The sequence below is a fragment of the Phaseolus vulgaris genome, chromosome 3, assembly GCF_000499845.2.
Source record: "Phaseolus vulgaris cultivar G19833 chromosome 3, P. vulgaris v2.0, whole genome shotgun sequence".
NCBI lineage: Eukaryota > Viridiplantae > Streptophyta > Magnoliopsida > Fabales > Fabaceae > Phaseolus > Phaseolus vulgaris.
The window spans coordinates 23415563-23427196 of record NC_023757.2 but is presented as its reverse complement, the minus strand read 5'-3'; the positions used below and the strand labels follow the sequence as shown (position 1 = coordinate 23427196).

The following is an 11634-nucleotide window of genomic DNA, read 5'->3' as shown; positions in this document are numbered from 1 at the left end:
GGCATTAGAACTATAGCAGATGAATATCTAACATTTTCAACCACCACTCTAGAAAAATCACTCTGAATGAGCACAGTGTGGATAGTTGAACCTCTTGGATACACTCTATCAATGGCCACTACACGAGGAGGATTTCCATCAACAAATACCTTGCACTGATAGGATGATTCGATGTCATCGTCTTTAAAGTCCTCCACATCACAGCTACCTTTGGTGCTAGCTCGACCACGAGCATAAATTACATCCACTGGTTCAATTGGATTATATCTTTGCTAGAATTCAACTCTTAACTCTTGAGTAACCTGTTCTTTTATGCTCTTAGTCAGTTGTCCAATCAACCTCTTTGTCAATTGTGCAACTAATTGATCCAAAATATTGTCTAACACCAACACAAAAACCAGTCGTTCGAACATGCCCAGGGTGTTCTTCAGTGCCAATGGCCACGATCAAGATGTCATCTCGACCTTTGGGAACAAAACTTCCCTAGAAGCTTTGCTCTACTAGCTCATCCTATAAAAAATAATACAATGTGTTAATATAAGAATATGTAATGATAAGTTTGTAAGACTAAATATATGACATGTAATTATGAATTTACAATACGCTGAGAAATCTCTAATGATTTCTCATATGTCATCTAACCCCCTGGTTTAGTTCTAGCCAACTTCCATTTCTCATGTCGACTAGGAGGGGATGAAGGAGAGATAAGTTCAGCAGAACCAGATTCTTCCTGTTGTCTCTTTAATTTTTCTTCTACTATTCTTCTCTCTAGCAATCATAACCTCCCTGAGACAGTCTGTGGGGGGTATTTTTGTGCAATCATCTGAGCTTTCTTCCTCTTTCCCTGTAAGTACATCATACACATATAAATTATGAACTTCATGATAAGATAAAATAACATATACAATAAAATGTTCACCAACCTTCCATTTTGGATTCGTTCGACTCTAAACAAATTGAGACTATATCTCTTTATCTATAGAATATTTTCCACAAATAGACTTGTCCTTGTATTTACCATAGATGTAAGGGGTTATCATATTTGTCTTGAATTTGCCTACATTTTGTAGTTACTGGAGACATTATTTTGCTCTGAACCAAATTCAAAGTCTCAAACTCAAAATTTGTCTACAAATTATAATAAAAAAATCATTAAAATGTAAATTCAATTGACAAATTATTTAAAAACATTTAAATAAATAACTTACACTAATCCTCCCAGATGAGATTTCTACTTCTGATACGTGGTCCTAGTCAGGGGTTAAGATAAAGACCTTAGATCGAGCTAAGACTTCCAAATAACTTACAAATTGCGCCTGATTAGGGTCTGATTAGGCTCGTCTGAAGGTCTATTTGAACTGGAACCTTATGACTACCCATACGCCTACCACAAGATTTCTCAGTCGTTTAGGGTCTCGGGTCTTCCTTGATGACTCAGCCATGTGATCGACTAACAAAGAACAAAAACATGTTTAAGATATATATTTAATGGAATCATCTTTCAATGAATCACACATATGTGCTTGTTGGAAACTATCTTCTCCAATATCACAAATCATGTCCTCCATGCGATCTTCAAAATGTATATTAGAGTATTGACCGTCAGATAGAGGTATTACGTCTACAAACTCCTCATGCCATATCCACTTTGTATAATTCTTCAAGAAACCATCACAAAGAACATGTTCTCTAATCAACCTAATTTCTAATCGTCTCCCATTCATATAATTAACACATCGACAAAAGTATCTTCCATTTACAGCTTGTACATCCCATTGAGCAAATTGTAGAAATTCTTCGACGCCATTTTCATACACATCACTAATACGATTCTTATTTATCCAACTATGATCCATGACTAGTACTATGTCATAGAAAAACTAATCTATCAATATCAATTAATTTTTAGTTGATGTAAACAAAATACAAATTGTCAAGGGTCGATCACCCCCAGACACAATATCAAAGTGTTCAACATATAAAAATTAAAGCAACACTATATTCCAAACATAATTATAAAACATATTACAAATTATCGATGGTCGATCACCCCCGAACCCAATACCAAGACGTTCATCATAATACAATATATTTCAAATACAAATAAAATTAATCATCTATATAAATAATTGTGAACTAAATTAATAATTAAATTTAAAATTAGCATGTTTGGAAAAAAAAAACTAACTGGAGTGTGAACTAATAAGTTGTGGCGGCGGTAGTGAAACCAAGCAGCAAACAAAATAATCTATAAAAATAATTAAAACTATATTAATAATTAAAATTAAAACTAAAATTAAAACTAAAACTAAAATTAAATTTAAATTTAAAATTAAAATTACAAAATTTGAAAATAAAAAACTCAGCTTGGAGTGTGAACGGAGGAGTTGTGGTCGCGGAACAAGGGCAATGTGGCGAGACAATGGAGCGACAGAAGGATTGTTGGACACGAACAAATTGAACGGTGGCACCAAAGAGGAAGAACAATGGCAAACTGAAGAGCAAGAATGGTGGCCGCGAAGGACGAAGAAATTTTTGAAAAGCAAAAGTGGTGACGGAGAGGAGGTGAACGCAGTAAGGCGCAATGGTGGAGGAATGAGAGCACGAGAATGAGAGCACAAAGAAGCAAAATGAGATCGCGGGAATAAAAAAGAAGGCAAAGAACCAGAATGAGAGCGCGAGGAGCAGCAGCGGTGGAAGACGAAGGAGCAGAATGGAACAGAAGAGTAGTAGCATGAATGAGCAGTGATGCGCGAGTTTGAAAATAGGGTAAAAAATAATATATTACACTGGTTATCAATAACAACCGGTGTAATATATTATTTTTTTTACTCAGAATGGCACATATTACACCAATCGATGTAATATATGCTGCCTAGAGTTAAATTTTTGAATTTTTTTCTCCTTGCTCAAGGAACCATACATTACACCAGTTAGATAACTTAATCGATGTAATATACCGCACTCACAACAAAAAAAAGGTTAAAAAAATACTTAAGTGAGAGTTTGGTATATTACACCGGTTAAGTCATCCAACTAGTGTAATATACCACACTCTCACTTAAATTTTTTGAAGCCTTTTTTTAGTGCGATATATTACATCGGTTAAGTCATCTAACCGGTGTAATATACTGTGTTAACACAAAAAAGAATCAACTTTTAAAAAAAATTTAAGTCTTACAGTAGTATATTACACCAGTTAGATGGCTTAACCAGTATATGTTTACAAAAATGTCACTACATTTTTGTTTACACCGGATCATGTTTGGCGTGCGTAGAAATTCCTTGTAGTATATCATTTATACACTAATAAATATTTATTTCTATATTAAAAAGAAACACAAAAGTAATTATTTTTTTAACTAGAATTAATTAATTTAATATTTTTTAATTTGTGCATCACAATTTTAAAATACCAATATTATGAAATAGAATAAGTAATAGAAATTGATGGAAGAAAGGTTTTTTTAGGGACAAATGTTAAATGCTAGTGATTGATATGATAGTTTTTGTTACTAAAAGATTCATAACCTACCCCTTATTCCCTAATACTTTTACCACAAAATCAACCTTAAATCCCAAGTTTTGAGTGAAGATAACTATAGTCCAATGACTAGTTTTACGTAATTAAAATTAAATAATATTTTAATCATAATAATTCTTTGAATCATATAAACCTAAACATTAATTTAAGGGTTAAGTATATATATTTTCATTTAAAATTGTTTTTTCGTGATTAGTCCAAACTTTAGAATATAGTTAGAAAATTATTGAAATGAGTCATTGTCAGTTTTTTTTTTAATTTTCAATGTGAACTAGGATGTTAAAATATTTCACGTTAACTCATCGCTAACATAGATGTTATAATATTATAATATACTTCATGCTGAAAAAATTTGTTTCTTACCAAAAAAAGAACGGTCCTTACTACAATTGTCTATAAAGTCTAAAATTTGAACTAAGAACAAAAATTAATTACAGATGTGATATTTAATCCTTAATTTAAAAATCAAATCTTCATATGCTAATTTGTTTTTTATTCTTTGATGTGATATTTTTTTGTTTTTTTTTATTTTATTTTTGGTAATAAGGAATATGAGAAGAAAATTCTCGTAAAATGAGGTTGTGGGAGAATTGATCCAACGTTCCTAATGTTTACCACTTTATTCTGAAAATCAATGTAAGTTCCCCAATTCCATCATTTATAATCAAAGTTAGGCATAAACCTAACAACTGATGAGCAAACAAATAATTCTCCTTTAGCTTTAATCTTATTCTTTTCTATCACCAAATTCCCCACCCTTCTTTTCTTTTCTGATTCTTTAAAAATTCTATTCGGTATCTGATTTTATGCATTCTTTTATATTATAACTTCATAAGCCCAATCGGCTTTTCTTTGTTTTTTAAAACTTGATCCTACAACAAATGGAGAATAAGTTCATATACCTACGTGGGACCATCATCCTTAATATTTAAGATGCTCAAAAATTTATTAAGGTACAGAGGATCAGTTGAAAAAAATAAATAAGAAACGTGTTTCAGCAAAATTTTAACTTTTAAGATTAAGTACAAAATTATAATAATTAATTTCGGTATTAGCCACTTATTTGAATAATATAGTTGAGGGATAACCATGTAGTCACAAAAAATGTATTGAAATAAATATTTTAAAAAACACTATAAAAAATATTAAATAATAATTAATTATATTGAATAAGTTATATACTATTTTATAAACTAAAAAATATTAATCTCTCAAATAAATTTTATTATTAATAAAATTTTATAAATTAATTTCTAAATTATATCTAACATAATTATTGACTACTTTAGATTAATTTAAAATTTTAAATAATTAACAGTTAAAACTTGATAATTAATATTAAATATTAATTTATAAATTTTTTATTGATAATAAAAAATATTTAGATATTAATATTTCTTTAATTTATAAAATAATATCTAATTTAATTAATATGGTAACTAATTATTTTTTATTTTTAAAATTTAATTTTTATTTAATAGTTTTGTTGTAGTAATATTAATTTTTGAAATATATAATATCGTTAACTTTTAAATTTTAATCTGTATAACCCGTGACAGCAAAACTCTTTTTAAAGAAAATTTACTTATTTATCACTTCACCTTATTTATTGATATAATGTTAGGATATGTTATTAAATATATAAGTAAAAAAAATTAACATTATACTCTCATTGTTTGCGCTTCTTGCAATATCTTAATTTATAAAGATAAGTTCATATATTTAATATTATAATAATTATTGAAACTTATATTTTCAATTTTATTATATAATAAATATGGATATATACATGCGTACACGAACTTATTTTTAGTTGGAGTATCCTAATAAATTATATTGTAGGTATATTTTAGAATAAAATGTAGAATGTTTCAAATCCTATTATTATGAGTTTTTAATAAATCTATCAATTTCTTGTTTAATTTGTTTATATAAATGTGCTAGTAGATTGTATATAAATACCTAAAATATATAGATAAATAATTTCTAATATCAAATATATTAAAAAATTATATTCATATATTTTATAGAAAATAATATCTTTATAAATATATTCACATTTGTATACAATTTAAACACATACACAATCATAATTAGTAAGTGGTTTTAATATAATATTATACAATATCAGATAATGATTTTTAATCAAGTGTTAGATTACACTTGTACTGAATGAGAAATACTCATTTTATATGAGATCATGATTTCATAAAGTATTGGCTATTAGTTTCAATGATAAACAATTCATTGATTTTTCATCATATAAGAAACATGTTAACTGCAATATTTAAATTATAAATTTAAAAAATTGTATTAAATATACATTACAAAAAATCATTAAATTAAAAATATTTTTAAAAATAAAAAATAAAATAGTTTGAGTGATATAAAATAGTTTCTAAATTTATAAACTAATTTTTAAATCAATATATAATTAATTAACAAAGTTTTAATTACCAACTATTTTAGTATTACTGAAATATTTATTTATATAAACTAATGTATAGAACATTAATATTTGCCCTATAAATCTTGAAATTGCTTAAGCGACAAGGTTAATACTCATTCGATGCAGAGAGAACTAAATTTGCACTATAAGCTTTAAACGTTGATATTGGTGCTTGAGTGATGAAACTTTTTACTCATATGTATAATTTCAACCTCAAGTCGCAAACTTCTATCCTTTAATCAAAATCTCATTCGTTCGGTGAATATTTTTCTACTAAAAGAATTTAATTGATTAAATTTTCAATTTACTTTATATTAAAATTTATTGATTGAAATCTCAATATTCTTAAATAATTATAAAATTGAATTACTTGAAATATATATTAAGTATATAAGATTTATTTAAATAAATAATGTTTGATCATCTTTACATGTAAATTTTATATAATGACGTTTCATACTAAAGATTATTACTTTTTATTTTTTTATCATATTAAAATTTGTTTTTAAGTTATTTTAGATTTAAAATTAAAGTTTTTAAAAAGTACTGATCTTAAAATCAATATCAATCGATTTAAAAATATTCAAATTATTTTCTAAATTCCAATATTCAAAATTTACATCTATAAAAATTAACATTAATTTAATTTCAATCCAAATGGTTATCAAACAAAGTCTCTATTATTCATATAGTTAACGGAACTCGTTTTGGAGGAATATAATTAAATTAATATTTTTCATTTTAAAGAGATTGAAAATAATAATAATAATAATAATAATAATTTTTATTTTTTTTTCATTGTAAAATTATTGAATATTTAAATCAGGGTATTGAATGGTTCTATTAATTAATGTAACAATGATTGTTAATACAATTTTGCAAGTAGACTATTACACGGATGTTGCATTACTGATATCAGACATCAAAAGTAATGGTGTTCTCTTTTTTTCCTTTCTTTCCTACATTATCTAATTACTTGGAAACCATTTTTAATAACATTGTTTTTTTTTTAATTTTTACTTTGTTAGGTTTTTTCCTCAAATGGTACACTGAAGAGTGTTCTATCTAACTTGAAAATTTGGATCCAATAAATCTTTAACCATGAGTAAATTCATATCAAAGAGATCTAATTTTACCTTGAACTTCAAATATTAAGGAATTAGATTTATTCTCTGCTTTTCCTACTTTTTTATGTTCCGAGATTATTATAATTTTAACCTTTTAAAAAAATTAAATTGATTGATATATGTTTAACTTTCAATAAAATATTTTTATTCTTAATTTATTCTCAAATTGATTAATTTGTCTGAATAAAAATGTATTATTTGAAAGAGTGAATTTATTTAAATAAAATTACTTTGAAATACATTATTTTTATTTTTAATTTATGTAAAAGAACATTAAATTTCAGTAGTATATAAGATATCCATTACAGAAACCAGCAATATTTGATATGATTGAATGACATACTAAATTTTGTTACCTGAATTTGAATATATATGAAGTGTTTTAGGGTTTTTAATTCATGATCTTTGGCACCGACTAGTGTTGAAAGCAATGTATTACAGAACAGAAAGCCCTAGACAAGAAGTCCTTTTTGGTGAGTTGATGGATCATAGTCTGTCTTTTAAAAGAAGAGGCTAATATGGAAAGACATAATACGTACATGTGTGAAGGATGTTGATGATACGAGGAAGAAGTATCTTTGTTCAGACTAGTATTTTGTCTTTGGATTTTCTATTGGAACAATCACAAACCCTTGCTTAGCTTCTTGTATATACACATACGTGTGCTGGAGGAAGCATTCCGTTTATCGTGGAGCTTGTGATTCTTTGTGACATGAGATTAAAGAAGCAATATCATGTTTTTATAATTTACTTGTTTTGTCACTGAGGAGATGTTCTCCGAATAACTTTATCACAAACAAAATAAAATGCCCAAAATCCAAAAAAAGTAATAACGTGAAGCTGACATATCAAGAAACAATCGGAAATTTTTGGATATATATATACAGGGAATCAAATTTATGCATGTGAGGCTGGCACTTGTGGGTAGAAATCGTTTTGATGCATGCCACCTCATTGTTTACATCATAACCCTTGATGAAGTTTCGTTTACGTGAGTATTTAATACAAGTACTTTGGTTGTTCACTTCACCAACATAAACTTCTAGAGAAGAATCTTATGCCAGACAAATTCCAGAATAATTTGAGTGAAACTTTGAAGTTACCGAGCTTTCAGGGAAGGAACTACTATCACACCTTAATTACTATCTGGTGTCTATGAGTTGTTTGTGATGAAAAATTTGTATATTATTGAATCTGTGGAAGAGTGAATACAATTACGAAGTGAATGAATTGACGGGAGATATATACCAGCTAAGAGCGTCAACGGTGGTCCAATGGTATTCAAAAGGAATTCGAGAGAAAATGACAGAAAGAAAAACCCTAGCAAAATCACTGTCATGAGAAAGAATGAAGAACTTTGGTCTATGTATAGTGTGTATGTGTCTGCATCGTAGGACCGTGTGGCTCAAGGAGGGGTAGCAAATTGAAGCAAAGTCAAGACCATGGTTTTGGGTTGGGTTAATGAGAGCATGCATGCCCTAAAGGAGTACTACAACTTTGATTTTGGTTTGGGTCAGAATGGATTCCATCACTGTGCTATTGGCTCATTGGTTTGTGTATGTTATCATGATAATTTGTTGTCACTTTGTAAGTCATTGTAGTTTTAATAATGCATGAAGTTTTCTATAATAATAAGTTAGCCTTTGGGTTAGACTTTTACCTATCAGTTTGAACTGTAATATATATTAAGTAGAAATGGGATTGACACAAACCTGAAGGAAATTTTGAGTATGCAAAATGCAGTAATTTGAGTAATAATTGGTGTATGAGTTTGCAGACCGAGTTCTGAGTTTTGTGCAAACAGATGTTAGGAATCTATCGATTTTATCTAAATTTGGTAGCAAGGATAATTATAGATATCCAAAGTTGGTTTACACAGACAGAGCTTAAAGTGATATTTAAAATTCAAACATAGGAACTTGGGTTTGAAGGTAAACAAAAGTTTGTTATTATCATAGTAATATAAATTGAAGGGTGTGGATGTGCATCGTCAAAACTAGTTAGGCAAGCAAAACTTTTTACCGAAAGTATAAATTAGCATAATAGTTAGGCAACAAAAACAGAAAAGAAATGCTTGGAAAACTTCCCCCTGCACTAGTGTCTCCTAAGGAAATTCAACAATGTCATTTCCCCACCAACGACCTCAAGTAATTGAAATCAATTCCTTTCATATTCTGGTCCCCACACCCACTATCTGCACTTCTTCATCCTTCCCCACAAACCATATGAACACTTTGGGAAAAAGTATACACTATTCATTGAAAGCCTATTTGGGCATCCTCTTTCTACTTTAAGAAACTTATTCCATAACCATTCAACTCCAAATTATACACTCGCCCCCCCTTCCTCTCCCATAGTTTTCTTCACCACTTTATCATACAATTTGATTGAAATGTCCCCACTACTCCTTCACCAATTAAGGACCTTCATTTCCTATATATGCCACTTTTTCATTCCCTCCTTATCCAACAAATCTTTTCTACAAACCCTATAACTATAACTCTAACTCTAACTCTAACTCACTCTTCTATTCTATACTCTGTATTATCATTATTGCACTCACTTCTCATTCTCATGTTATTTTATTTCAAGTTTTAGTTTGTTCTAGAAGAACTCATTCCCTCACCCAAACAAAACATAGATTCTCTAGGCGTGGGGTTACAACACTTAGACTACGCAAATGGAAAAGTGAATCAGGATTCCCCCAATCCGATTATGATAATTGATTAAATGAATAACCTAGGCCCCCACCCTTTCCCCAAACACCCTGTCCCCAAAATACACCTTTAGCTTAGGACTCTTCTTCTCTGGGTCCCACCTTAGCTGTATTCACATCCAAACACCACCTCTATATATACTATATCTCTCTCTCTTCCATTCTCCCCCATCTCTAATACGTACCCTTCATCTGGTTGGCTGCTCTCTATATATAACAAATAAAATAATTCCATCGTCAAACTTTCTCATCCTCACACCTTAATTATTTCGCCTATATATACACACACATTACAACCATATTCTCCCCCAACAAAGCTCCAAAAGATACAACATACACTCACACACTTGAAGATATCATCATCATCTTCATCTTCATCTTCATATTGTTGTTTTGAAATTACTTAGAATGTCTGGGGTTTGGGTTTTCAAGAACGGTGTGGTGAGGCTGGTGGAGAACCCTGGGGGTGAGGCCGTGGAGGGAAGCCGCGGTGGAAGAAGGAAGATGCTTGTTCATTTAGCAAGCAATGAGGTTATCACCTCTTATTCGGTTCTAGAGAGAAAATTGTATTCACTTGGGTGGGAGCGTTACTACGATGACCCTGATCTTCTTCAGTTCCACAAACGCTCCACCGTCCACCTTATTTCCCTCCCTAGAGATTTCAACAAGTTCAAGTCCATGCACATGTATGACATAGTGGTGAAGAACAAGAACGCTTTTGAAGTTAGGGACATGTAGGGTAGGGAGGGACAAGACAACATAAGCATAAGCGAACACACATATATTATATATAGTGACCAAACAAATCACAACCCTGCAAGGCCTTCGGGCAGGGTACCCTGCTACTGTTGAAGTGTCAGTGTTTGTGTACTTACTTACTACTACTCCTTCAACTCTTGGCGGGGTAGTTTCCTTTAATTCTCCATTTTCATTGAGTTAGGTGTTTGAGTGTTTGATTTTGGACTTGTGGCCATGGAGGGTGAGGTCTATGTCCAATTCATTGTCACATTAACTTTGGGTGTTTCGATTGGTGAGTTTATTATTATTATTATTATTATTGTTATATATGTTATGATAATTATTTCATGTTTATGTACACGTAGGTAGGGTCTGATTCCTGATTTGTGAGGACTGGGTGCCATTAATTATCTCTGTGTGTTCTGCTGTAAATTTTTACTCATTTTCCAATCAAATTTGAGTTTTCTATATTCCACTGCTAAATATTCACATTGCCTGCATTTCTATTTTTCATCATAATTGGATAATATACCTCATAACAAGTTTATTTTATTCATTTGGATATCTTCTATCATGTTATTTGACACATACAAAAACGTATAATTGTATAATAAATTATTGAATACAGTAAAAAGACAAAGAAATGTAAATTGGTTGTGGTGTTCAAATTTATTACGTAAATATGTATTATTTAACACATTTAGCTTGTAACATGATGACTCTGGTTCATGCATGGTGGATCAGAAACGATGATGAGTAAAATTGAAGGATATAGAGGGAATTTTTATGCTCCTGAGATAGAGTGAAATACAAGATGTTTTCCGTCTCTATCTTAACCAATATCTAATACAACTATTTTTTTTTTAAATGTTAAGGGAAAGCATAATGTTTCATTAGATAGATGGTAGAGGGAGAAGAAATGAAAAAGAGAAAGAAAATTATTTTATGGACACTCTGGTTAATATTAAAAAAAGTGTAAAATATGATAAGTGATAGGATATCCATAAGGAGAGAAAACAATTAAACTAATGTATATACTGTTGAAGTGTCCCTATAATAA

General features: G+C 29.7%; 1 protein-coding gene across 1 annotated transcript; it reads left to right on the top strand.

Moving 5' to 3' along the window:
* Positions 1 to 9998: 9998 nt before the first annotated feature.
* LOC137806892 (flowering-promoting factor 1-like protein 3) lies at positions 9999 to 11042 on the top strand. Its single transcript, XM_068607258.1, has one exon. It carries the CDS (start codon positions 10245 to 10247, stop codon positions 10572 to 10574), a length of 330 nt encoding a protein of 109 aa, XP_068463359.1. The 5' UTR covers positions 9999 to 10244; the 3' UTR covers positions 10575 to 11042.
* The last annotated feature ends 592 nt before the right edge of the window (positions 11043 to 11634 follow it).